Source organism: Erythranthe guttata, chromosome 12, assembly GCF_056151865.1.
Source record: "Erythranthe guttata isolate IM_541 chromosome 12, IM_541, whole genome shotgun sequence".
NCBI classification, from domain to species: Eukaryota; Viridiplantae; Streptophyta; class Magnoliopsida; order Lamiales; family Phrymaceae; genus Erythranthe; species Erythranthe guttata.
In genome coordinates, this window is record NC_142544.1 from 15835096 (window position 1) to 15861806 (window position 26711).

At 33.0% G+C, this 26711-nt stretch overlaps 6 protein-coding genes and 1 long non-coding RNA gene across 8 annotated transcripts; 2 read left to right on the forward strand and 5 right to left on the reverse strand.

Annotated features, from left to right (window-relative positions):
• The first annotated feature begins 862 nt into the window (after positions 1 to 862).
• On the forward strand, positions 863 to 5759 carry NIK2 (NSP-interacting kinase 2). Its single transcript, XM_012992277.2, has 11 exons — positions 863 to 1395; positions 1479 to 1608; positions 1729 to 1800; positions 1902 to 2045; positions 2152 to 2223; positions 2359 to 2418; positions 2948 to 3045; positions 3145 to 3288; positions 3385 to 3726; positions 4183 to 4562; positions 5258 to 5759. Exons 1-11 carry the CDS (start codon positions 1314 to 1316, stop codon positions 5582 to 5584), a joined length of 1851 nt encoding a protein of 616 aa, XP_012847731.2. The 5' UTR covers positions 863 to 1313; the 3' UTR covers positions 5585 to 5759.
• A 393-nt stretch (positions 5760 to 6152) lies between these two features.
• On the reverse strand, positions 6153 to 8612 carry LOC105967700 (F-box/RNI-like superfamily protein). Of its 2 annotated transcripts, none has more exons than XM_012992321.2 (4): positions 8383 to 8612; positions 7144 to 7987; positions 6741 to 6899; positions 6153 to 6640 (listed from the first exon to the last, which is right to left on the reverse strand). In XM_012992321.2, exons 2-4 carry the CDS (start codon positions 7954 to 7956, stop codon positions 6341 to 6343), a joined length of 1272 nt encoding a protein of 423 aa, XP_012847775.2. In that variant the 5' UTR covers positions 7957 to 7987; positions 8383 to 8612; the 3' UTR covers positions 6153 to 6340. The 2 variants fall into 2 exon arrangements, with proteins under 2 accessions (XP_012847775.2, XP_088682319.1); XM_088826193.1 differs by having other exon boundaries at positions 7144 to 7968; positions 8383 to 8560.
• Positions 8613 to 9418: 806 nt separating this feature from the next.
• On the reverse strand, positions 9419 to 10949 carry LOC148766579 (uncharacterized). The gene is made up of 2 exons (XR_016034795.1): positions 10678 to 10949; positions 9419 to 9633 (listed from the first exon to the last, which is right to left on the reverse strand). It is a non-coding gene; the product is annotated as an uncharacterized LOC148766579 (long non-coding RNA).
• A 2702-nt stretch (positions 10950 to 13651) lies between these two features.
• LOC105967503 (Peroxidase superfamily protein) lies at positions 13652 to 15552 on the reverse strand. Its single transcript, XM_012992100.2, has 4 exons — positions 15271 to 15552; positions 14987 to 15178; positions 14729 to 14894; positions 13652 to 14330 (listed from the first exon to the last, which is right to left on the reverse strand). The coding sequence occupies exons 1-4, from the start codon at positions 15511 to 15513 to the stop codon at positions 13906 to 13908; spliced, it is 1026 nt and encodes a 341-aa protein (XP_012847554.2). The 5' UTR covers positions 15514 to 15552; the 3' UTR covers positions 13652 to 13905.
• Positions 15553 to 16003: 451 nt separating this feature from the next.
• On the reverse strand, positions 16004 to 18223 carry LOC105967468 (trigger factor). The gene is made up of 2 exons (XM_012992066.2): positions 17943 to 18223; positions 16004 to 17018 (listed from the first exon to the last, which is right to left on the reverse strand). Exon 2 carries the CDS (start codon positions 16990 to 16992, stop codon positions 16186 to 16188), a length of 807 nt encoding a protein of 268 aa, XP_012847520.2. The 5' UTR covers positions 16993 to 17018; positions 17943 to 18223; the 3' UTR covers positions 16004 to 16185.
• Positions 18224 to 18697: 474 nt separating this feature from the next.
• On the reverse strand, positions 18698 to 21103 carry LOC105967492 (ASC1-like protein). The gene is made up of 6 exons (XM_088826508.1): positions 20687 to 21103; positions 19717 to 19946; positions 19464 to 19619; positions 19190 to 19375; positions 18908 to 19092; positions 18698 to 18817 (listed from the first exon to the last, which is right to left on the reverse strand). Exons 1-6 carry the CDS (start codon positions 20843 to 20845, stop codon positions 18786 to 18788), a joined length of 948 nt encoding a protein of 315 aa, XP_088682634.1. The 5' UTR covers positions 20846 to 21103; the 3' UTR covers positions 18698 to 18785.
• Positions 21104 to 25154: 4051 nt separating this feature from the next.
• On the forward strand, positions 25155 to 25644 carry LOC148766580 (uncharacterized). Its single transcript, XM_088826910.1, has one exon. The coding sequence runs from the start codon at positions 25181 to 25183 to the stop codon at positions 25619 to 25621; it is 441 nt and encodes a 146-aa protein (XP_088683036.1). The 5' UTR covers positions 25155 to 25180; the 3' UTR covers positions 25622 to 25644.
• The last annotated feature ends 1067 nt before the right edge of the window (positions 25645 to 26711 follow it).

Consider the following 26711-nt stretch of genomic DNA (forward strand, 5'->3'; position numbering starts at 1 on the left):
TGTGTGTATATATTGTGTGTGTATATGCCCCATATATATACAATAACTGATTTTCACCTCGATAGTTGAATCTTTTAGCAATAAAATTTCTAACTTTGAATTATTGTTGTTTTTTTTTTTTCCTTACGAATTATCTTTAATTTATTTCATTTTGTTGAAAATAATAAATTTATGTGCAAACTTGTTTGGCTTCGTCGGTACTATAAAGGGTTTGCATATTTTACGATGATTTCCAACTCTCTTCCATTACGATCGGCGGCGGAGCCCGGATTTGTTGTACATAAGAGTGGACTAAAGTTTTATGGAGCGCCCTTGAATTTTTTTAAGAATTTTTTTAGAAATATTATTATTTTTTTGTACATAATAGTATATTTTTCAAAATATAATTATTGGAGCTCTTTAAACTACGGTACACAATAGTTAATGAGCTAATTAAATTGGATTATCGTTAATATAAAGGGTCAATATGCTATAAAAGGATTAACTAAACATGATTAACATGAAAATATTGCATTAAAAAAAAAAGTGAATCGGGGTGGACTTCAGCCCTCCCTGGAGTGAACATAGCTCCGCCCCTGATTATGATACTAAAATATTCAAAATTTGAAAGTTTTAGAACGAAAGAGAAACAAGTCGATGCGCAATTATTAACTACAAAATAGAATTTTACAAGAATAAAGTAAACTGAAAACTGAGTCGTTATACATATGGATGTGTGTAAAATACGTACAGATCCATTTACGGCAAAACTTTATCGAGTTATATTCTATCATACACACGTTTAGATCCGTTCATTTTCTCAAACATATATGTGATTGTGTAAAAATCAAATATAAGAAAAAAAATATTCACTATACTTCACCAAATGTACATTTTAGAAAGAATGCAAGTTGCTTTAAATTTTAAAATTCCAAGAATTGGAAAGCTTCAAAAAGGAGCCAAAAGAAAAACACTCCAAGCACAAGCATGATTGAGGGAATTTTCTTTTTTTTCCCCCATCAACTTTTGAATATTTATTTATTTATTATTATAATAATTATTTATCACAATTTTACTTTATACCATATTCTTTTCTTGATCTTTGGTGGACAAGTGGTAGGCATGTTACTACAAAACCCTCTTCTTTCTTTCTTTCTTTCTTTAATTTCTTCTTCAGTCCTGACACAAAGCTATTCTAGTATCTTACACACCAAATTTCATAAACAAATTGTACTATTCTTCCAAGATTTTGTTCAATCCTTCAAACCAAACAAAAAAATAATTACCAACTCCCAATAAAAATAAATTTTACTACAAGCTTTCTGAATTATTCAATGGCTATAGTATTTGTGGCTTTGTTCTGCTTGTGTTCTTATTCATCTGCTCTGCTCACACCTAATGGTGTCAACTTTGAAGGTCAGTATGTGTAAATTAAACTAGTATAAATTAAATTATTACACAAATTGTCTTATTATTATTATTTTTTTTTGAATTTTCAGTGCAAGCATTAATGGAAATAAAGAAGTCATTGAGTGATCCACATGGAGTTCTTAACTGGGATGAAAACTCTGTTGATCCATGTGGCTGGACTATGATTGGTTGTTCTCATGATAATCTTGTTATTACACTGTAAGCTAATTTTTATATATATATTTTTGTAATTAAGATTAATATTTCACATTATTTATTTTTTGCATAATTCAAGTGATCTCAAAATTATTATTGAAGTGCATAACAACAATCTTGCAGCGCAATACCAAGCCAAAGTTTATCGGGGACGATATCGCGAAGTATCGGGAACTTGACACACCTCACAAGTGTGTGAGTAGCTGCAAAAAAATTTAAAAAAATAAAAATTATAACAATATAGAATCAAGATTATATATAGTTTTTAACATATATTTTTTTAATTTTTTTTGCAGACTATTGCAGGATAATAATATATCAGGGGCAATACCGTCTGAGTTGGGAAAATTACAAAAACTTCAAGAACTTGATCTTTCTGATAATTTGCTTACTGGAGAAATACCATCTTCTCTATCTCAATTGAGAAGCCTCCAGTACATGTAATTAATCTCATTTTTACCCTCACTTTTCGTCTTAAAAATGTCGAAAATTTTCGTGTTTTTATTTATTAATTATTATTTAATTAATTATTTTATTTGGAAACAGGAGGTTGAACAATAATAGCCTTGGTGGAGTTGTTCCTTTGTCATTGGGAAACTTGACTCAGCTAACTTTTCTGTAATAAAGTTTCTAAATTCCCATTTTTACTTGTTTGGTGTAAATAAATATTTACTGCAGTGTTTTTTTTTTTGTTGCTGTTTTGATCTGATTTGAATATTGGTTTGGTGCTGTTTTTTTCTATAATATTTTCAGGGACTTGTCATTCAATAATTTAAGTGGGCCAGTGCCAACTCTTCTTGCCAAAACATTCAAGTAAATCTTTTTCCTTTTTTTTTTTCATTTAATTATATATTTTTTGGTAAATTACTGTCAGGGTCTGAGGTAAGTTTAAATTACGAAATAAAAAACTCTCATGTTTGGGTAATCTTCTTACACGTCCATCATTGCGGTGTCAAGTTTAGTGAAATTTTCTAGTTTATGTGGAATATTCTTCTGCGTTTACCCATTTTACCCTCATTCGAGCTCCACATTTTGAAATAAGATGATCATAAGATGTGTCTCTTGGCTTGTAAATATCAGATTGTGGTGCATCTAATACTGCATTTTTGCACAAAACGAATACAAACTAAAGAATATTCCACGGAATCTTGAAGAGTCTGTTGAATTTAATACCATAAGGATGAATGAGTAAGAAGATTTATAGTTGAAGGAAGTAGTTGTAATTATCCAAACATGAAGGGTTTTTTCGTAATTTAATCTTACCTCAAAAGATGGCCGTAATTTATTCTATATTTTTATAAGGCACCTATGTTGATAAGCATGTAATGTTTGATAATTACAGTGTTGTAGGAAATCCAATGATATGTGCAACTGGGAAAGAGCCACAGTGCAATGGAACTTCACCATTGCCTCTATCTTTCTCTCAAAACAATTCACAAAGTAAGAATTTAGAATTTAAATCACCAATTTTTGTATGAATTCATTAAAAAAAAAAATTTAACATTGTCCTTTTATCTTTGTTTTTTATTTCTTGAAAAGATCAACCAACAAGGCCAACCGGTCACCGAATCGCTTTAGCCTTCGGCTCAAGCCTCGGCTGCATCGCCCTACTTATTCTCGGATTCGGTTTTCTTCTCTGGTGGCGACACAAACACAACCAACAGATCTTTTTCGACGTTAACGGTACATATATATAAAAAAAAAATAAAAAAAATCTAGTAATAGTCCCTCAATATATCGAAAAAAATTCTAAAAAAAAAATTCACGTTAAAATTTCAGAGCAACACCATGAAGAAGTGGCCCTAGGAAACCTGAGAAAGTTCCAATTCAAAGAGCTACAGACAGCAACGCACAATTTCAGTAGCAAGAACATTCTCGGGAAAGGCGGCTTCGGAAACGTGTACAAGGGGCATCTACACGACGGAACAATTGTGGCGGTGAAGCGCCTCAAAGACGGTAATAACGTAGGCGGTGACACTCAATTTCAGACGGAAGTCGAAATGATCAGCCTCGCCGTTCACAGAAACCTCCTCCGTCTATACGGTTCTTGCATAACTCCAACCGAACGCCTCCTCGTTTATCCCTACATGTCCAACGGAAGTGTCGCCTCCCGTCTCAAAGGTAATTAGATAAATACCCGCTAAATATCATATAGTCAATAGTGTAGCTGATTAAAGTTGGGTTAGAAAACTAATCGGCTTCAATTTTGATGCATTGAGTTTATGTAAAATGGTCAAAATCAGGTTTGAACTAAATTTATTGTGGGTTAGGGCATTGTTTGTTCATTCATACATAACGTACTCACATGACATTTAATCTAGTTGATTTAAGTTGGATCAGAAAGCCTCCTCAAAGACTACAAATTTGGTGCTTTGGGTTTTGCCAAATTCGGATTAAAAAATGGGCAAAATCATATTTGAAGTAAAAATAGTACCAGTAAAATTGAAACGACATTCAACACTCAGTTTCACATTATTTTGACATATTATCTGTCACTTTAGAGTTTCAATAATGCATATTTTTTTTTTGTGTTAGTGTGTAACATAACAGTCGATTTTGTGTGTCGTGCTATAATAGGAAAGCCGCCCCTCGATTGGGGTACGAGAAAAAGGATAGCCTTGGGAGCGGCAAGGGGTCTCTTATACCTACACGAGCAATGCGATCCAAAGATCATCCACAGAGACGTCAAAGCAGCAAATATACTCCTCGACGACGACTGCGAAGCAGTGGTCGGAGATTTCGGACTAGCAAAGCTTCTCGACCACTGCGACTCCCACGTCACGACAGCTGTCCGTGGGACCGTGGGCCACATCGCCCCCGAGTATCTATCCACAGGACAGTCGTCTGAGAAAACTGACGTTTTCGGATTCGGAATTCTTCTATTGGAACTCATCACCGGCCAGAGGGCTCTAGAATTCGGCAAAGGATCAAATCAGAAAGGAGCCATGCTTGATTGGGTGAGCACAACTTCTAATTTTGTATATGAGTTTATTGCATTTAGTACCCATATATGTTATATCAAATTGCTAAAAACACCCTTTATGTTACAAATATTAGCAAAATACCCCTTGTACTGCATTTTTTCGCACACAACCCCGGTACGCTGTATTATATCGAATTGCTAAAAACACTCCCTATGTTACAAATATTAGCAAAATACACCTTATGCTGCATTTTTTCAGCATACAACCCCAGTACCCCTGAGTTATATCGAATTGCTAAAAACACTCCCTATGTTACAAACATTAGCCACATACCCCTTATGCTGCATTTATTCAGCACACAACCCCAGTACCCTGTATTATATATAATTGCTAAAAGCACTCCCTATGTTACAAATATTTAGCAAAAAAAACCCTATGCTGCATTTTTTCAGCACACACCCCAGAACCCCTGTATTATATCGAATTGCTAAAAACACTCCCCATGTTACAAATATTAGCAAAATACCCCTTATTCTGCAACTTTTTCAGCACACAACCCCCTAAACGGCGAGTTTCTAAAAGGTAGATTCGAAATTTTTTGCTAATAGTTATAACACCGGGGGTGCTGAATGAAATAAAACCCATTTTTATATAATTATTTTATTTTCTTGGAATGAAAATAATTATAATAACACGTGTAAGAATGTTATATATATGGATTTTTGAAGGTGAGGAAAATTCATCTAGAGAAGAAGCTTGAGTTGTTGGTGGACAAGGGTTTGAAGATGAACGGGTACGACGGGATGGAGGTGGAGGAAACGGTACAGGTGGCGTTGCTCTGCACGCAGTACCTACCGAGCCATAGGCCGAAGATGTCTGAAGTTGTACGCATGCTCGAAGGAGACGGACTTGCGGAAAAATGGGAGGCTTCGCAAAGAGCGGAGGCGATGAGGTGTCGAGCTAATAACGAGTTTTCTTCTTCGGAGAGGTACTCTGATCTTACAGATGACTCTTTGTTGTTTGTTCAAGCTATGGAACTCTCAGGTCCTAGGTGACATCATTTTACTTGCTGATGATGTCATCGAAGTCTTTTTTTATTATTATTATTATTATATATATTTTATAGAAATGTTATGTTGAGTGATCTTTATGTGGTGCATCGTTAATTTGAGGTTGGAATAATAATATTTATATGTAGTACATAGAAGAAAGCATAATTTAATTTTTCAAGATCCTCTTCTGTGACAACATATATATATATATATATATATATATATATATATATATATATATATATATATATATATGTGTGTGTGTGTGTGTGTGTGTGTGTGTGTGTGTGTGTGAATTTCAGTGACAAGAAAAAAGGAAAACAACAAGAAATTCACTGATGAGGATATTGATCAGAATTAGCTAAGCAAACTAATACTTTTTTTAGTTTCTACGAGGGACGAAAACTGTTTTAACAACTCCGTTTCATGGACGAAAAATGTATTTTTCCCGAACTATTCATCTATTTAAGATCCACGTGTTTTTTATTATTTCTCACTACGCAGCAAAATTGCAGCAAAGACAACAATGTACATAAACGATCAAGATTCGAGACTCAAAAACAAGAGCATATAACTTCAATGACTTTGTAATATCGATTTAAAATCCATTACTCCAGTCTCCAAATTCCTTGTATCGAAATGAAGCCTTCAACTCAAACACCAAAAGGGTTTATTTTGGTACATTCCGTTTCGTAAAGAGTACAACATATATAAATAAATAATTTTTTTAAGAAATACTAAGAATCATTGAAAATTTTGTCATACTGGTTCATGAATAAAAACGATCGATGCTTGTGGAGAAGCTCTTCGAAAACTTACCAAATCAATCAACATATTCAATCTCTTATCCGTCACGTATAAACCAGGCGTAATGCTCATTTCTTCAAGGCCAGGTGTGCGTTCGAGTAGATACTTGATAAACTTCATTTCATGTGGCACACCAGAAACATCGGTCAACTTCACGGTTTTCAGCTTGTGAAATGTGCAATCGATTGAGAATATCTCGTCCCATATTTCCGAATCAGGACTCCGCATCGTACCAGACGTGTTTGAGGAACCCTACAGAAATTAAAAAGACGGGTTAATAAAAGTGGAAGCACCGAGATAATAAAAGGGTTTTTTATTATCTTTGGGATTTTTGAGGCAATTAATAACTCACGGAGATTTGGAGTGCTTTCAAATTCGGAGAATGCATAATCAGCTGAAGCACAACGAGAACTTCTTTCATGTCGTCGAAGCTAACTTGATATAACTCGATAAACTTTAATTGGTTATAGGTTATCCGGCTTCTTCCTCTGCCATTACCTATGCTCAGATACTGAAACCAAAGAGATTGATGAACGATTAGTTTATGCAAGCTCGGTAAATCCAAGTTCAACACATTTCAAGAAAATAAAAAAAAAAGATATGGCAAGAGAATAAGGCTAACCGATTTAACAAAATTTACTGAAACCAATTTTATCACAGATTCCAAACATAAGATAATCACATATTACTTTATAAACAATGTAATCCCAACCGATTTAATCAATATGTAAATTGGATAAACGAGACATAATTACCTTAGTGAAGTATATATGCCCAATAAGCCTCTCGAGATTGGGAACACCGCCAAGAAGCTTGTCAAAATTGCAGCTCGAGCTTTGCTCGAAGTGCTCCGCAATGTCATCGGTCATGTACATAGCAACAGAAATAGCAACCAAAAGCGGCGTATTAGCAAGGCACAAATCCTTAAACTCGCCTTCCAAAATCAAGTACTTGAGATTCGGGGCCCGCACAGTCAGCTCCAAGCTGTCAAAGTATGACAAAGTGAGACTTTCAAGGAGCGGGCAACTCGAAATCAGACGCTCAACATCGTCCGGTGGAATCAAAACTTGCTGAAGGCTTAGGTACTTCAAGAACAAGAAACCCTTAAAATTCGGAGGGGGGTCCAATTCGCACCGAACGAGCTCCAAACGGGTCAAGTTCTTGCAAGAAAATACACTCGATGGCGCCCTAAACCACTCGCCTTCTCCTAATTCAAGAATCAACTCCTTGACGTCTTTTCGCGAGATGAAGAGGAGCCACTGGTCGATATCCGGAGAGCTCTGCAGATACGAGGTGCAGAGAGAGAATTTGTGAATCGGCCCGTCGTGGAGGAACAAAAACCTCGTAACGAAATTGACGATTATGTGCTGCAAGAGTGTTATGTCGTGGAATTGGATTGCGCTTCTGTCGTTGAATACTAGATGAGTCAGCAAAGCCCACTTGTTCCTCCACCTGGTCGATAGCACGCTCGTTCTTACCGCGTCGCCAATCGGGAGCTTTGTGAGTATGGTTTCTATAATGCCTTGAGGCAGTTCGCTTATCAAATCACGGCCCGTATGCTCTTCCATTGTAATCTTCAACTACGAAAAAATAATCCCCCTAATCAATAAACAGAAATACCACACCAGCATTAACATATTTTCGAAAAATCATTACAAGTTCGGTAATACACGAATAAGATCACAGATCGCCTGTCGATTTTCTTCGTAAAGACTGATTCGCATGATTATGGATGAAACACAAAACTAGCAATCGCACAATCTCACAATTTATTTTTCTCTCAACTTCCTCACCAACCGAATACACCAACAGCAAAACTACTTCACCACCATTTAAATAAAAAAAAAAAAAAATCAGTAATCACAATTCGTTACTCTATTAAATTAAATTAATTTTTTTACAGTAAATAGAAGAAAGAATTGAGAGCTGGGATCAAACAAAAACCGCAATACGGCGTATACAGAAGCAGAGAAAAAGGCATAAATGAAATGTACCGTGATAAAGCAAAGCGAATAATGAGATGAAAATAGAATTAGGGCTTCTCTTTTCTCCTCGCGAGAATTTTTGAATCAGCTGATCTTCATTTGTTTAAGAGATTAAGCAGACCGACTGAGGGAAAAGCCATGAACGAATGAATTGGGCAAAAATGAGGTTTTGGCGTGTCAGAAGGTCGGTCGGGATTTACTGAATATTATAATTAATTTATTACTAATACAACTTGGGTAATTGACACTTTGAGCCCTCAAATTATATGCTTTTGGCACTTTGCACCCTTCAATTAAAAAAATAGCAGAATGCACCCTTTTATTATAATTTTTTTTGGCACTTTGCACCCTCATTTACCTAGTCTTAAGAAACGTAGTTGAAAATAAGTGAACGGTTTTTTTTTTTTTTTTTTTTTGAAATATTATAAACATATGAATTTAATTAATTCCATTTGAATCTACTCTTTTGGAACATAGTTTCCTTATTCTGTTGATTTCGATTAAAATAAGGGCCCATTTGATATACACCCCTCATATGGAACTTATATAGGGCTAGGTCCACCCCTAAAATTCTTTCTTTGATATAACCCCTGGAGAGGTAAAAGTACTATTGGGCCCTTATGTTCAATTTCTACCCAACTGCATTCAGCATTTTCGACCCTACATTCAGCATAATGCTGAACGGCATTTAGCATTTTAGGCCTGCATTTATCATTTTTATAGATTATTTTAATAAAAATATAAATTCTTATTTTATTATTATTTTTTATATATATCGTATTTTGTATTTTTTTAATTTTTAATTTTTTTTAAGTTTTTTATTTTTTTTAATTTTTAAATTTTTTTAATTTTTTTGGATAAATTTACTGTACTGAATTGACTATATATGACTACAGTAAACCAAAGTCATGTATAGTTATATGTAATCATGTACTGTCTTTTTACCCCAAAATTAATCTACACCAACAACAAAATTCACAATTTAATCTTGATATTATAAATCAACTAACCCAAAAAAATTGAAAAAAACACAATCACATGCATATAATCTTTAAAACATGAACACGCATTACTATACATTAAAAAACACATAACATACATATAAATATATGTTACTACACGTGACTATAGTTATATACAATTGTCTATAGTTATATAAGTGGCATAAGTCCGGAGTACTGTAGCATGAATCCAACTTCACAAAGGCACTTCATCGAATTTTATTCTCTGCATGTCATAAAATTATAATAAAATCAAAACCTGCGACAAAAAAATACGAGTTAAATAGCAAAATGGAACATGCGAGTTAGGTTACATGAAAAATAAAAAAAAAACATGATTTTTTTTGTTGATAAATTTACTGAACTAAAATCGACTACAAATGACTATAGTATACTACAAGTCCTATATATAGCCATGTATAGTTACAAGTAGTCATGACTATACATGACTACATGTGACTGACTATATGTGACTGTATATGACTAAATATAACTGTATATTCACCTGACTCAAATCACCCATGTAAGTAACCATTACTGGTTAAATTTCTATTACAGACAAACTAAGCTCTCACACATTAGGTATTTCAAATCATCTTCAAATAAATACAAAAAAAAATTACATATATATGATTTATAATAAAAAAAAATCAAATTACATGAAAAATACAAAAAAAATATGATTTTTTTTGTTGATAAATTTACTGAACTAAAATCGACTACAAATAACTATATTATACTACAAGTCCTATATATAGTCATGTATAGTTACATGTAGTCATGACTATACATGACTACATGTGACTGACTATACATGACTGTATATGACTAAATATAATTGTATATTTACCTGACTCAAATCACTCATGTAAGAAGCCACTACTGGTTAAATTTCCATTACAGACAAACAAAACTCTCACACTTTAGGCATTTCGAATCATCTTCAAATAAATTATAATATGATTTATAATAAAAAATCATATTAATCCAAAGAAAAATATTTTAATATTAATTGTTCACAGATCTTCAAAAACATAGTAGATCTGTGTTTTTTTTATATATAAATGCAGTAAATATATACAAATCGAACACCATCAATTCCAGATATGAAATTTTAGATCTGACTACACATCGTCGGATCACAATTTAAAATTTTTGAATTTAGTTGATTTTCATAAAAAAAAAACAATAAAATAAGGTGAAATAGTTAAGAGAATTCAGATTTTAAAAAATAAATTAAAAATGGATGTTCATTCATAAATTAAAAAAATAACTTAAAAAAGTGAAGTGAATGGTTTAGTACCGAGTTCAAGGCGGTGGGAGGAGCAACGACGGCCGGCACAAGGCCGTGGCGGAGCAGCGACGCAAGGCGGCGGCGGAGCAGCGACGCAAGGCAGCGCAAGGAGGTGAGGGGAGCGACGGCGACGCAATGAGGTGGGGGAGCAGCGGCGACGACACAGAGGTGAGGGGAGCAACGGCGGCGGAGAGCTGTGGATAGAGAGAGAGTTAGAGAGAAAGAGATGAAGAGAGAGAAAGAAAGAAAGAGAAGAGAGAGAGAAAAGAGAGAGAGAGAGTGGGGGAGTGGGGAGGGGACGGCTGATTAAGTTGTTGGGGGGAAAGAAAAAAAAGCTAGGGTTTAGGGTTTTAAATTGTAATTAACAGGGTAAAATGGGTATTTCGATTTGTCTAGGGGTGTCTATCAAATTAAGATTAGAATTTGGGTTTTTGACTAAGGAAGAAAAATCCATAGGACTTATCCTTATATATAATTTGGGTTATCCCACATTTCCCCTTAAAATAATTCCAATTTGAAATAACACGTTTCATTCATAAATCTGAAAAGTCCGAATTTTCAATTTGCTTGATTTTTTTTTTGTTTGGAAAAGGAATATAAAAAAAGGATTTCTATTTCGGATTTAATTTTAATTTCTGAAAATAATTTCAAAAATTCCGATCTTCCCACAAAAGTTATATTTCTACCATCAAATATTAAATATGCTAAAATCCCAGAAAATTACGTTCATACTAGGGGTTTTGTGCATAAGTCCCCAATAAAGCATCTTTATCATTCTATGTTTAGGAGCTATATATCTTTCACCAATAAGTCCATTCGTTTAATATTTATTATAAATAAAGTAAACATTCATGTATATGCCAATATTACCCTCAATCATTTTGACCAATTTAATCAATTTTGTCCACAAAAATCCAATTTTGACCACACAAATTCAATTTTGACTTTTTTTTTTCAATAATTTTTTTTTATCAAAAAATTCTTTTTTGTTCCACTGGATTCCGGCGGTCAACGCCGGGCTCCGGCATTGACTTTTCAAAATTGGAGCATATTAAAAATATGCTCCAATTTCATCCTTAACATAATTTAATCTCAATTTGACCCCAAATTTTACAAATTATTCAATTTTGACCCAAAACTTTTTTTTTCAATTTTTTTTTTGATGCCGGATTCCGGCGTTGACTTTTCAAAATTTTTTTCTTTCGGATTTTTTCGCCGGTTTCCGGCGTTGACTTTTTTTTTTCTTTTTTCTTTTCTTTTCTTCCGGATTTTTTCGGCGGTCTCCGGCCTTTACTTTTTTTACTGGTTTTTAAGTTTTTTTTCTTTTTTTTACGTCCGCCGTCAAACGTTGACCGTAATTGTGCTGTCACTGACAGTAAATTAACGTAATTATACTGTCAATGACAGTTAATTAACGTAATTGTACTGCCGTTAACAATACATTTATGTAATTGTTCTGCCGTTGACAGTAAATTAACGTAAAGTTATTATTTTTTATTTTTTGTTATTTTTTGTTATTTTGTTTGATTTGTTGACAAATCAACGTAATTATATTACTGTCGTTGACAGTAAAATAACTGTAAACACAATAATATTACTGTCAACAACATCAATATTAATATTTTTTTTGGGTTTTTTGTTTTGTTTGAGTTATTCACGGAGTAACGTAATAATATTACTGTCTATTATTGTAATATTACTATAAACACAATAATATTACTGTGGTTGACGGTAATATTACTGTTGTTATAGTAATATTGCTGTCAACCACATCTATATTATTATTTTGTTTGAATTTTTTTGTTTGTTTGAGTTATTCACGGAGTAACGTAATAATATTACTGTGGTTGACGGTAATATTACTGTTGTAATATTACTCTATTACACAATAATATTGAGTTTTGTTGTGTTAATATTACTGTGCTAGAGATTAATATAGCAATATTACTGTGTTAAACTGTAGTTTAGTTAATTTCACTGTGTTTAACAGTAATATAGTTAATATTACTGTCAATCACAACAATATTGTTATTTAAACGGAAAAAAAAAGTTACATAAAGAAAGAAAAGAAAAAAAAAGAAAAAAAAAGAAAAAAAATCGAAAAAGTCAACGCCGGAAACCGGCGAAAAAAAATAAAATAAAAAATAAAAATTGAAAAGTCAACGTCGGAATCCGGCGGGAAATTTTTTTTTTGCAAAAAAGAAGTTTTGGGTCAAAATTGAATAATTTGTGAATTTATGGTTAAATTGAGGTTACATAAAGTTAATGATGAAATCGGAGCACATTAAAGTATGAAGGGTTATTTTAGTCATTTACAAAAATCTGGACCATGTGTAGACTTATTGGTAAATAAGTTTTTTGTCTGAATATGAATAAGTACCCATTGGTGGGCTTTTGTAATGACCACTATTATGTATTCTACAACTAATGTGAATAAAAATGAAACTTAGAATTCCATCAATTCGATTGAAAAAATCGATTTCGTAAAGAAAATCATTCGAATTTCCAAAATACAGATTTCCGACTTTTTCGATTTTTCTTCGAATAAACTTGGAATTAGTTTCTCACTTCAAAATCCAAAATTCCGCTATCCAATTTTTTTCTAATTCTTTTTAGAATGGAAATGGAATTAATTTTCCACTTCAAGAAATATTAAACTCGTTTAAGATTCAAAACGCAATAAAAACGACACCACCACCTAAAATCGAGACAATATGTGTTTACCTATTCAATTTTAGACTTCTTCTTCTTCATCTTTAGTTACGGATTCTTTTGGATTAATTCAACTCTTTTATTGCGTTTCATTAGATCAAATAATTATCCTATGGTTTTATTCGAACCCTATCTGTATATTGTCGAATTGAATTCTATTATTTATGCTAGTTTAATTTACTCATACACTTATTAATAATTGATTCTCATATGTCAAAGACACATACACATAAGCTATGACTTAAATAAGTTGGACGGTTTGGCAAGACAAAAAGTAAAAGTGGAGTAGAATATATATAACAACAAACATCAACTCCCAAACACAAAATACTTGATTCCCCGCAAAACAGAATAAACTTTGACTACAACTCAACTGGTATTTGTGTGATGAATCTAAAATGAATCAAATAACACTCATTCATCATTTAATTTTAATTTTCCATTACTTAATTAAAAGAACAAACTCTTGCACAAGAATATTTAATTAAAATAAAAAAATAAAAAAAATTCCAGCTTTGTGTCTCTTCATGTATTCACAAACCTGCAGATTTTCCGAACTTCTCCGTTAGCATAAGTATCAGGATTTGTAATATTCCCCATTTTCACCATTGATTCGGAGAACTGCTCGAAAAAAGCAATCGGATTCTCTGCGTATTTTGCAACGAGCTTCTTAGTTTCGATTGCTAGAAAACTGGAATATAATTCTTGATCCGAATTGATCAATCCATCTCCTCTTAACAGTAATTGGTAATAAGAGTTGTCGAATAAATTCGGAGAGACGTAATCCATTGCTGATTCGTTGTTGTCTGATCCTTTAATAGGCGGACAAATAGATTTCAATTTGTTGAGGTACTGCTGTGAAAGTGGATTTACACTTGAAGTTGACGTAAAATCTCCGTATATTCTGTTCCTGAAATTTACGCATCTTGCCATGCCGATTGTATGTGCCCCTACAAGACATTGTTTTGAGTTTTGAAAACCTTGTACAACAGAAAGGTACGATCGAAAAATCGGAAATTTAAAAAATGGAATTAAAAAAAAATGTTCCAAAACCAGAAATTTTCTGATCGGAATTGGCGGAATACAGAAATTCCTGTTTTTGCATCACATATAACACAAAATACATAATAGACTAATAGTATTGATATTATAAGTGTAATTTTCCGGGAAAAAAAATGCGGAATCTAAAAATTGGATTCTAATATTTATTCCAATTCGTTACAAAATAAATATCGAAAAAAAATTGGAAATCGGAATTTTCGGAATTTAGAATGAAAAATATTATTAAAAAGTCGGAAATTCAAAATATTTTTATTTTTATTTTTGAAAAAAATCCTTAATTAATTACCAGAAAGTGCCACCATGTCAGTAACCGAAAGGCCCTGATAAAAAAACTTGGAAATAATGGAAATAAGCCCGTCGTCAGCTTTCGGAAGGTTCGTTTCGGTGAGGGCATAGCCAGCTGTCTTCGAGTCTTTCCTTCCCAGAGGAACATCCCAATAAGGTCCACCAACCTGAATAATGAATTAACATAGCAAATTGATGTTACTCTATATCGTAATTTAAATAAAATGATTTAATTTAATTTAGATGTTGTGTGATTTACGAGAAGAACAGCATCTCTAGCAGCAACGGTGAGAATATCGGCACAAGAAACTATTCCAGGGCACTCGGATTCGAGCCTGTTCTTGATCCTGTCGACTATTCTAAATCCTTTAAGGGCATTTCTGTTATTAGGCGCCTTTTTCTCTCCTCGAAGTGTGATCGTATCGTCTAGCAAAACCGACCCATCACACCCCTGCATCCATTACATTCGTATTAAAAAAAAACCTAAAAAAATTTATAACACGCACAAAAATTATACGAACTATATTTTACGAAGAAGATGACCTGGACAAAGCAATCGTGGAAATGTAATCGGAGGATTAAGGCTGCATTGCGTGGATCAGACAGCACTGCACATTCCATTTCTTTCCGAACGATTTCGAGAATTGTTGGGCATGTGGATTTGTAGTAGTCTAAGGTTAAAGTGGGGCCCTCACTTGCATGCAGGATGGAAAATGATGTGCAGATTGTTAGTATTAAGCCATGCAGAATTAGCCCTTTCGAGTAAAGAGACGAAGATGATGCCATTTTCTTGATGTTCTTCGACAAGTTTACGAGTAGATTATATAAGTGAAAAGAATGGATGCCTTTTGAGTGTAAATTTGTGAAAAATATTTAGTCAATAGAGGATGCAACTACTGGTTGGTTGGTTCTCCCAAACCTAAAGTTAAAAAAAAAAAAAAAAAAAAAAAAAAAAAAGAGGAAACAGAGTTGTACCTTGTTTTAACATGATTGAACATTGAATTTGGGCAATCAATAAATAATGGGAACTGTTCTTGGATTTTACTGTGAGGTTGTGAACGGTAGAACTATTATTGACTTATGATATGCAAAGCATTTCTTTCTCAACTGCTTGATAACAATAAAGAGTTAAACCGTTGGATGAATGATCAAAGCTGAACTAGTAAACGCAACAATTCGTAAAGAAAAAGAAAAAACGAAACACCTGTAATAACTTATCGAACAAGACAGAGATCAACGCACGTTGCTCTTACATATACTTAAAAAGGAAACAATGTGTCATATGCAGATTGACCCCTCTGCTAAATTCCTTGATATAACTTCATAAGAAAGATTTCTGGACCATGGTTCATACAAAAATTCATGTAATAAGATAGTTAAATCCGTAAAAGATTACAACTCAGCCGATTCTAATTTCTGACATAAAAGGGTAATAGTCGACAATTCCAGAAAGATCAATCATGTGTAGAGATCAGAGTCGACACGATCCTTTCTGCGGCTCAATTTCAAGTACTCAGCCTCGTAATCCCCATCATCACTGTAACTAACCCCAGTTAAGACATCCTTAACCAGCAGAGACTTAACCAGATTCATAACGGGAACACCTAAATCAGGCCAAGAAACGCAAAGAGTCCCCTTAGTCTTCTTCAGCTCACACCGACTCAGTAAAGCAGCACCCAATCCATCCACCACACTGCCCGAAGGATAATAATCCAACCCTTTAACCACCGACGAACCTCCAGCTGTCAAATTTCCTCTTTCTGATGATGTCACCAGCTTGAAGGCAATTGCCTCGTCAGAAGAAAGCTTCCCGCGAAAGTTACGTCTTTCAACCGAATCAAGAATCAAAACCCTCTGAGGGTTTATCTTTCCACCAATCAGAAGCTTCGACACTGCATGGGCTCTGTCTGAAGTGACGGAAAATTGGACCAAGGCAATCATGATGGTTTCGTCAGCATTTTTGTCGAGGGTGTATATGTTGCATGATTTGTTTTTGAGCGAGGGTTCAATGGCGTTTCCAGAGAGAGGGATTTCTGGGAGAATGATTGTCCCGATTAGGGTTTTTGGGGATAAGTGGTGTAAGAAGTGAAGAGATGGGGAAGATAAGGCGATTATAAGAATTGAGGGGCGGAAAATTTTGTTGGAATTGGGAGATGAAAATACGAGGAATGGAGATGGGAGGTGAGGTGGCGGAGGAGTGAAGTTGTTCAGGTCTTCCAACAAGAATCTTGATGGTGGTGGTAAGTCTGTTATTACATCATCCATCTCTTCTGTTCGAGTTCTATTATAACCTGAAATTTCGTGTAACAGAGTATCAATATCTATTAGGACAAAAAATAATTATAGAGAACCAATCAATTACTAATTATAAATTGAAGTACAAAGGAATTGAGAAGCAAGCTAGAAGAAATACATGCAAGCATTACACGCGACTTAATTGTGGTTCAAGAGGTCATAAAACATCTAAAAAATTGTCTCGACAAAGTCATATATTAGTTGCTAAGAAACTGCAAATTAGTATCAAGATGTTCTCAAGAATTAAGTGAAAATTTGCGACGCTGCATTGTACACTCAATTACAAGCTTCCTGTAAATTGTACACTCACTATCTGCTACGAGCATATTTTCAAATCCAATTACTAATTTTCAATAAGCCGATACACAACTAAAAAAATTCTTTTCGTTTATGATTGTCGTTGCAAATTCCGAAGGAAAAAAAATATTACAAGCAAAAATTAGAGCATTCGACCACATTGACGGGTGCCATTCGCCACCAACTTAAAAGAATCTACAGTAATCCATTTTTTTCTCATAAAGTTATATAAATCTTTAGTACTGAACCTGTGAACCAAGATTCATCCCATTATTTTTAATTTTTTTTTTTATAAATAAGGCTTTGTCAACAGAACACAATAATTAAGCTATAACTAAAAGGAAAGAGATTAGGGCAAAACATTTTGCCTCAAAACTTGATTTTTTGAGGTATATTTCTCCAGAATAAAATGAGCCTTTTAACCAAATCAGAGAATAACGAAAATGCGGACCATTAATTCTCTGTAGCTAAGCACAAAATTAAGCGATTTTTCTCCAGTAATTTCATCAATAAAGCAACAAGAGTATGGAAAAAAGAAAAAGAAAAGGGGAAATCAACAGGCATACAATTGAAGGAAAAAAAAAACGAATAAAATATTAACGAAAGAGGATGCAGTGAAAAACCTAATTGAAGCGACGGCGGCGGTGAGACTGCACGGTAGCTGACGGCGGAAGCGTTTGGCGGCTCGGTGAAGAAGAAGAAACAGAGAAGGTGAAAATTGTAAAATGAAAGGAGAAAGATTTAAGCGAACATAACTTTTGGGGCAAGATTTAAAATTGACCAAACAAGATCTGCTTTTTCTTTTTTTCATTTTAGTTTTGAATATCTCATTTTATGAAACTTGTTTTTCTTTTCATTCAATTTTTTAAAACATAAACCAATTTTTCTTTTACTATATAGTTACAATGTAATAAGATATTTTTCATCTCAAAATACAAGTAAACATTTAATTTATTTGTTTATCCAAACTCTTCCTCCAAAATACCTCGCAACGAATCGGAATATGAAATGTTAAATGTCTTTTCAATTTTACTAATACTGTTTTGACTTGTAACGTGATTTTGACCCTTTTCCAGTCTGATTTTAGCAAAATGTAAAACACTGAAACTGTAGCCCTTTGAGTAAGCTTTCAAATCCATTTGAATTAGCTAGATTGAATTTTAGATGACAAAGTTATGCAAGAATTAATACATGTTGAACTTTAGATAACTCAAAACATCAGAGTCGTAGATAATGTTCATTGATCCATTCATATCTTTCTCGTCTGACCTCCATTCTTGGTCATTCAAACTGGATTAGTAATCTAGCTCAAAGAACTACAAATTCCGTATCTTGAGTTTTGCTAAATTCAAACTCCAAAATGGTCAAAATCATCTTTAAAATCGAAATGCTATTATTAAAACTTAAACGACGTTTATAACATCCCAACCAATACTCATGAATTATAACATTTCGCAGGTACTCGGTCAATCTTCATGCAAATCTTCATCTTCAGAATCTGCAAAAAATTAAATTTCGAAAAAACATCAAAATTAAATTTTGAAAAAACACTTAATAAATAATAAAATGAAAAATCAGGATTACATACCGGATCGAACATCGTCGCTGACCTGTCCGCCAGCTCGGATTTGATTGGCCAGCATTCGAAGCATCAACACCCACCAGTAGATATGAAGAACAAGCAAAGAGTAGAGAAGTGAATTGAATATGTAGTAATACAATGGTCCATCCAATTTGTGCTTCTCTTTATCCAAGTACTCTATAACTTCATAACTGCCACAATTTAAATCAATATCAACAATAATATTTCAAGAATATAAATTATAAATTAAAAAAAAAAAAAAAAAGTCAAATGATTTCAAGAATTAACCTTGTGCTCCACAAAATCCAGAAAGGGTAGTAAACGAGACGAAGAAGAGTGAAGAAGAAAACGAAAAGAATAAACGAGCAGCTGGCGATTGCTTCGGCCCCACTGTACTTGGACATTTTTCCTACTTCAAGAAACACGTCGGTAGCATCGTGTACAGCTAATACAACCGAACCCACACGAGCAAACCTGCAAGATATAAATTATTAATTCCAACATTTTTTCGTGGTTCATAGAAAGATATTATATATAATAGTTATTTAAGCTGATTTAATACCTGAATATATACGATAACACGATAAGAAGGGACGATGCAACATGATGGCCCATAGAAACTCCGAAATCGGAGCGTTTCGTTTCCCAAAATAGCAACGCGAATATCGAGTACGTGTAGAATCCACCGGTATACATATATAGGCCCTTCAGTTTTAACCTGGCCAATAAATAAAAAAAATCGATTAAAAAAAAAATGATTTTCTTGCACATACATTAAGAAAAAAAAGAAAAGAAAGAAGAGTAGGGAAGCTTACTTATATTTTTGATCGGGCCAGGCCTGATTTTCGGGCCCTTCCCAAAAGTATCTAGTCTTAGTGAACCAAGGCTCATTATAGGTTACAGCGAGTGCGAAAAACTCGGCTGAGAGAAAATATATGCATTTCCATGCTGACTCCTTGAATTTTTCTATCTTCTTTTTTCGCTCCGCGGTCTCGTTTTTCACCACTTGCATTTCTTTTCCAAATATTAATCGTCTGCCGATTTTCTGCAACATGAATATTAAATATCCAATCTAGATCATTTAGAAAAAAAGATCCATGTAGCATTATAAATTCTAGACATGTCCTTTGAAGAAAAGAAAACTATTTATATTGGTCCAATGTTGCAGTTTTCGATCAAACTCGATGATGGGCACAAATTTGAAACGGGATATCCAAGTTTAGCAGTGATATAAACTATGGCATAAATCTAAATTATGAAAACCCTTATAATGTTTTTCAACGACGAATTTTCTGCCTCCAGAAGAATACTTCAAACACAAAGAATAGCTTACTTCGAATAATCATAAACTATAGTCTAATGTGCTAAACGTATAACTTTCTTGTCAAAAGTACTTTTGTTAGTTTTTTTTTTTTTTTTTTCCCTAACATATATCTAACATGAACGAAATTTGTATTCAAGAATTCCGACATGGTATCGTCATGTTTCCAAGATTTCTCCTTTTCAGTGCTAATACATTTACTCAATTAATTCGTCTAATAAAAATTCTCGCGCTGCCTATGCGAATTGATCGATTTTTACACAATTAACTAAAAAAAAAAATGACCCCCTAACATTCTTGAAAATATTGGAGATATTAATATTAAATGATACAACCAGCAACAAGGGGTCAATCCAATTTTCCATGATAAACACAAAGGAGAAACAAATAAATTAGAGAGACACCATATATATATATATATATATATATATATATATATATATATATATATATATATATAGTACCTCAAAGAGAAATCTGTCGAGGAAGAATCTGAGGGTAGGGAAAAAGAGGACAAAAACAGGGAAAACAACGAAATCTTTTAAACGTGGGTGCGATTCTTCTTCCCAATCCAATGAATAACCCAACACTTCTTCAACAAAACTACTCATCCAATTCATCATTCAACACTTCAATTTTTTTCTTTTTTTTTCTTTTTTAAACTTTTAACAGCAATTTTGTTTGCAGTACTGTATATATGCTGGCGCTGCTGCTATCTATCTTTTACTTCCTTATTTTAGTACACTGACTGCACTTTGAAAAAGAATTCGGATTCAAATCAATTTATGACTTTTAAAAAAATAAATAAAAAAGAAGCCCGTGTTAGATTTTCTTTCTTATTTTAGTTTGTGGCGATAAAGATTGAAGCTTTACTGTATGCCAAGAAAATGGCATTGATTAGTCGGAGAATCTGACCTGGTATTTTTTCTTCCCATTGACTTGGAATAAAAGTTTGGACTTGTCTACATAGCATGTATGATTATTGATTAATGATCCGAGATACTTGTTGAATTTAGAATTAATTACAAATAAAATATCTTCAAATTAAGTAGATTCTCAAAAATGCTTAAATCACAATATTAGACAAATGTTGAACCCCCAAAAATTGGCTTTGCCAATAAAAAAAAAAAAAAAAAAAGTAACTCTCCTCATATTTGGGTAATTATAAATTCTATCTTAATCATGTATTATCTTTAAAAAAAAAAAAAAACCCTCCAGAGGTAAATTTAGGAATGTTAAATCAGTAAAACCGAACCGAAATTCCGGTACGCCAACATTTTATACCGTTTACCGAACTGAGTATACGATTTGGTTCGGTAAATAACCGAATTACATAAATTTTATGCAAAAATATTTAAAAGGAGGAGTAGCTGTAATTACCCAAATAAGAGGGTTTTTTCGTGATGCCATACAACAAGGGGGTGGCCGTAATTTTCCCTATTTATATATCCGAAAACAAATGGTTGTCGAAAAAAATAAAGCAACCCTAAAAATAACTGCCACGTGGCAAAATAAGATGTATGAAGATATAATGGGTGCACTAATATTGGAAAGGGCATTATATCATTTTTCTACAACATGCTGCATCTTGTAACAAATATCGGGTGATTTTACATCATTATGTGCAGATTGGTGGTGCATAATTACTCGATATATTTCACCGTATCTAACATCTATAAAACCCCTATTATCTATGGATGCGTTCATGGTTCACCACTTTTTTGTGAATGGCTAATTACGAAAAATTAATGTAGGAATTACTGCGTCGTAAAAAAATGATTATGGCACTAATTTGATCCCGACAAGTACCTAACACACTCAAATTAGCCGTTGAAGTCAAAAGTTACAAGAAAATATTAAACAATATATCAAGAGAGTAATTCGTTAAGTACATTTAATTATGAAGATTAAGGGGTGTGTTTATTTTTTGTGATTAGCTTCATAGGGGGATTGAGCCCATCACTTGGGCCTACTTTTATAAATTGGGCTTTCATGGGCCTTCACCGATCTTTCTTTCTTATTGTTTGGGCGTAGCCCATAATGTTGGGATTAGGTTTGGGTCATTTTTACTCTACTGAGTCACTTTTGATTCTTTGTGCATTCTTCGATGGTGACTGGGCATGAGATCTCACTGATCGCGGATCCATGATTGGTTATTATTTTCATCTCGGCGCATCTTTAATCTCTTGGAGAACTAAGAAAAAAACATTTGTGTCTCGATCTAGCACTGAAGCAGAATATTGTGTTCTCGCTGATACAATTTCCGAGTTCGTTTGGCTTAGATGGTTTCTCAAGGATTTTGGGAGTATCAATATTCTCTCTTACTCCTCTTTATTGTGATAGTACAAAGTGCTTCATAAATTATTTAAGGTGCTCTAAGGGTCCATTTGGATGGAGGGATTTGGGGAGGGATTTGATTTGGAGAATGGATTTGAAATGACTCCAATTTTGAAGTCATTTGAAATCCATCACTATTGCTCCAAAAACAACTAAAAAGGAGGGGTGGGGATTTGAAATCCATCTCCAAATCCCTCAATCCAAACAAGTCCGAGGGATTTGTTATTATGGATTTGAAATCCCTCCCCCAAATCCCTCCATCCAAATGCACCCTAAAACTCTTTTTATATGTTCTTAAATTATTTAAGGTGCTCTAAAACTCTAAGTTTCTTCAAATGATCAATTTGTGGATATTTTCACCAAGCCTCACCATACGGGAGGTCATCGTGACTAGTTAACAACCTCAAGTTGGTCTATCACCCACTTTAAGTTTGAGGGAGGGGTGGGTTACCACCCAAACTTAAAAAAACAGAAATATATTAAAGTTGTAGCCAATGATTATTCACATGCATATTGCTCTCATCCGCCATCTAATCTAACTGATTCAAGTTGGATTGAAAAAACCAACTCCAAAGGACTACAATTTTGTGTTCTGACATTTGATAAATTCGTACAGAAAAATGTTTGGAGTGGGAACGATATCAATAAAATTGAAACGAAATTTACGATACAATTTATTTATGCAGAGGAAATTGTAATTGGGTTTTTTCACATTTACTTGTATAAATTAAAAACATGATATTTGTGAAATGGGAGATATTAAAGAACCGTAGAAGAAAAATAAAAGATATTTTCAAACTATATAATAATAATAATAATAATAATAATAATAATAATAATAATAATAATAATAATAATAATAATAATAATAATAAAGATGGAATATCAATTTAAAACTACTCATAATTCAAATTAAATTGTTTTTTCTCCGACATTATATATATATCACACGAAGGGGTACGTACGTAGCACAGTTGCACGTGAACGTGTTCGAAAAACGACCAGAAAACAACATAAGTATATAAGCAAGGCAACAAAATGTGTTTCCAAAATCGAATCCCCACAGCTAAGGGAATGTTTGTCCCATTGATTCAACAAGGTAAAATAAATCCAAGAACTGTCTTTCAAGATGGAGCCCAATTACTTAGTCAGAAAATGAAATGATAAGACAATTCAATAACAATTACATTATCAGGCAACAATGTATGCAGAGAGGAGGGGTACTCTTGTCCCATAATCCAAACACATGATAATAATCCAAAGGCCTGGATTAAGACTGAACTTTATAGAAGCTTGCATGTAGGGAACCATATGGCTGAATAACAACAAGGCAAGATATAAAATCATAAAACACATCTATTCCTTTTTGAGGCAACATTTTCTATCAACAATGGAATTTTTTTAAACAATCCCTCTTTGCTAACAGGCTAACTTCCAACAAATTATTGCGGAGCCGCACGTTCGTTCGTTCATCATAGACTACTCGATCGATCATGATGCAGTATTTGTTTTTGTTTTTGTTTTGTTATATTATTACTACTCCCTCCATTTTTACAATAATCGTCACGTTATAGCAACATTTTTATTCCATATTATCTTTCACTTTAGAGTTCCAATACTGCATGTTTTTTTTTCTTCCTATTTTACCCTTATTAGTTCAATTTTAAGTAAATAATAAAGGTTATTTTAGTGTTTTTTTTTTATGTATTTTTTCGTAAATTCAAGTTGTATTTATTGATATTCTTAATACCTGTGTAAATGTAAACAAGAGAACTTATTAATGAACATATGGAGTATTGTTAATTATTTTTATGTAGTAGGTAAATTTTTTCTTACAACTTTATTTTATATTAAATTACGATAAAATCTTTTATGTTTGGGTAATTACAATCATGCACCCAAATATAATCTTCTAGATTATGTGGGATTATTTTCTTTAATTTGTACTCATTTTGTGCAAAAAATGCAGTATACTGATGCACCACAACCTGATTTTTACAAGCCAGAGACACATTTGATGATCATCTGATTTTAAAATATGGAGCTTGAATGAAGTAAAACAGGTACAAATTGAAGAATATTCCACTTATTTATAAGATTCAAATGATATATATATATATATATATATATATATATATATAAAAGATGGGTAATGACATTATGATTAAGTAGTTAATGAGGAGAAAAAAAAAGAGGAAGAAAACAAAAAAGAAGAGTTGCAAGAATTCACATGAAAGGACTGGTGACAAGACAGAGAGAATTTAAAGCTATATATGTAGACAGTAGTAATTAAAAGAAGTTTGTAATAAATTAATAATAATACCTGAATTGCAGCTCTATATATACAATCTCAATTCAACTTACCACATTCTTTCACATTTCTTCTGTGGGGCCCCCCTCCCCCCTTTTTTCATCTGCCATTTAATTTTCAATTACAGCTTTATCATATATATTTATTAAACCTGACAGCAGCAAAAATAATAAATACGAGCTAGCTAATATTCATTTCTCTACCTCAACGCTTACTTATATCATCAATTTATATATAGACACACACTAAAAATATTTTTCCTTTTTTATACATATACTGAAAAATAAAAACAAAAATAAAAAAGTAATTAATGGATTCAGGTTGTAGCAGCAGCGAGTCAGGGTGGACTATGTACATAGCTTCTTCGCCGGAAACACAGAGCAGCAGCAGCGACTACTACGATGAAGGCGGCGCCGGGAAGAAAGGAGGAGGTGATGACGTGGAAAGTGACGACTCGATGAGGTCCGATGCTTCGTCTGGCCGACCAAGTGATTATCAATATGGTTTATTAGGGCAGGTTTTGAACAAGAATGAAAGCTGGAAGTTACGCGAGAGTAGTGAGAAGAAGGTTCAGATGAAGAAATTACATGATGGTGGTGAGAAGAAGAAGAAGATGAAATTACAGCATGGTAATAATAAACGGATTGATGATGATGATGATGATGATGGTGATGATGCAGCATCGTCGGAAGATCGTAAGCCGCCGCCGCCAGATATTTACAGTGCTGGTCGAAGATGGAATAAAAGGTAACTACCTACCTACTACTGTTCCAGTTCCACCATATATATATATATATATATATATATATATATATATATATATATATATATATATAAATGTGGTTAATTCTTCAGGTGTGTTATTGAAGAATCTGTTTTAATTAATTGTATTATATATATATATATATATATATATATATTTTTCATGGAGGATGATTGTGTTTTTTAGTTATGTACTACTATGCTGTTGGGATTACTTATGATAATCTTGAAATTGGCACTTCCTCATTAATCCCATTTTTTTTCATTATTTTATTATTATTATTATTATTATTATTATTATTATTATTATTATTATTATTATTATTATTATTATTATTATTATTATTATTATTATTATTATTATTATTATTATTATTATTATTATTGTTGTTGTTGTTGAAAAAGATATTGATATTATAAAAAAAATCATAAAATAAATAATGAACAGTGATTATATATATTTCTATATTATTATTATTATAATATATTATATTATTTAGATAAAAAATAGTAAAAGAAAAGAAATAAAAGGAAGATTGACGAGCCTGCTCGTGAGTTTCACGAACAACTTAAAAACGCTCAAATTCGAGTTCGAGTTTTTGTTGAGGCAGCTGAGCTCGTTTACTATCCCGTCTTGAAAATGATTCTCTAACAAAAGAGAATCAATGGGCTTATGAGCCCAACTCGACCCAGGGCCCATTTGGTGAACCCGGAAACAGTGATTCACTAGAGAGAATAACTTCGAATTAAATTGCATCTGAACCATATGCAAAAACTAACGATTAATAATTTAATACTAGTATTTTATTAAATTATATTGTTTACAGAATTACTAGTAAAAATAATCTAAGAGCCCCTTAAAAATTCAAAAAATGAATTTGATATATTATTTTGGTTGCACTTTGCTCCATAAGCCAATTTTTTTAAGAGCATTGTGCGAACAAAATAATATTTTCAAGTGGCAATTGTGTAAAAAAATAGTGTTTTTAACCGGGTAAAGTGCAACAAAACTGATACTTATATGGGCAACGAGCAACGAAAATGCTCAATTGCGACGAATAGTCTGTCGGAATTTTGCT

What these genes read in the sequence shown, in the direction of transcription:
- NIK2 (XM_012992277.2), top strand. Translation starts at nt 1,314, where the DNA reads ATGGCTATAGTATTTGTGGCTTTGTTCTGCTTGTGTTCTTATTCATCT. An exon ending in TGTCGCCTCCCGTCTCAAAG is followed by an intron (nt 3,727 to 4,182) that starts GTAATTAGATAA and finishes GTGCTATAATAG; the next exon opens with GAAAGCCGCCCCTCGATTGG. An exon ending in AAGGAGCCATGCTTGATTGG is followed by an intron (nt 4,563 to 5,257) that starts GTGAGCACAACT and finishes GGATTTTTGAAG; the next exon opens with GTGAGGAAAATTCATCTAGA.
- LOC105967700 (XM_012992321.2), bottom strand. Translation starts at nt 7,956, where the DNA reads ATGGAAGAGCATACGGGCCGTGATTTGATAAGCGAACTGCCTCAAGGC. An exon ending in GGCATATATACTTCACTAAG is followed by an intron (nt 6,900 to 7,143) that starts GTAATTATGTCT and finishes CTTTGGTTTCAG; the next exon opens with TATCTGAGCATAGGTAATGG. An exon ending in TGAAAGCACTCCAAATCTCC is followed by an intron (nt 6,641 to 6,740) that starts GTGAGTTATTAA and finishes TAATTTCTGTAG; the next exon opens with GGTTCCTCAAACACGTCTGG.
- LOC105967503 (XM_012992100.2), bottom strand. Translation starts at nt 15,513, where the DNA reads ATGGCATCATCTTCGTCTCTTTACTCGAAAGGGCTAATTCTGCATGGC. An exon ending in CTAGAGATGCTGTTCTTCTC is followed by an intron (nt 14,895 to 14,986) that starts GTAAATCACACA and finishes TTCATTATTCAG; the next exon opens with GTTGGTGGACCTTATTGGGA. An exon ending in TGACATGGTGGCACTTTCTG is followed by an intron (nt 14,331 to 14,728) that starts GTAATTAATTAA and finishes AATGTCTTGTAG; the next exon opens with GGGCACATACAATCGGCATG.
- LOC105967468 (XM_012992066.2), bottom strand. Translation starts at nt 16,992, where the DNA reads ATGGATGATGTAATAACAGACTTACCACCACCATCAAGATTCTTGTTG.
- LOC105967492 (XM_088826508.1), bottom strand. Translation starts at nt 20,845, where the DNA reads ATGATGAATTGGATGAGTAGTTTTGTTGAAGAAGTGTTGGGTTATTCA. An exon ending in TGGCCCGATCAAAAATATAA is followed by an intron (nt 19,620 to 19,716) that starts GTAAGCTTCCCT and finishes TTTATTGGCCAG; the next exon opens with GTTAAAACTGAAGGGCCTAT. An exon ending in TGGATTTTGTGGAGCACAAG is followed by an intron (nt 19,093 to 19,189) that starts GTTAATTCTTGA and finishes AAATTGTGGCAG; the next exon opens with TTATGAAGTTATAGAGTACT.
- LOC148766580 (XM_088826910.1), top strand. Translation starts at nt 25,181, where the DNA reads ATGGATTCAGGTTGTAGCAGCAGCGAGTCAGGGTGGACTATGTACATA.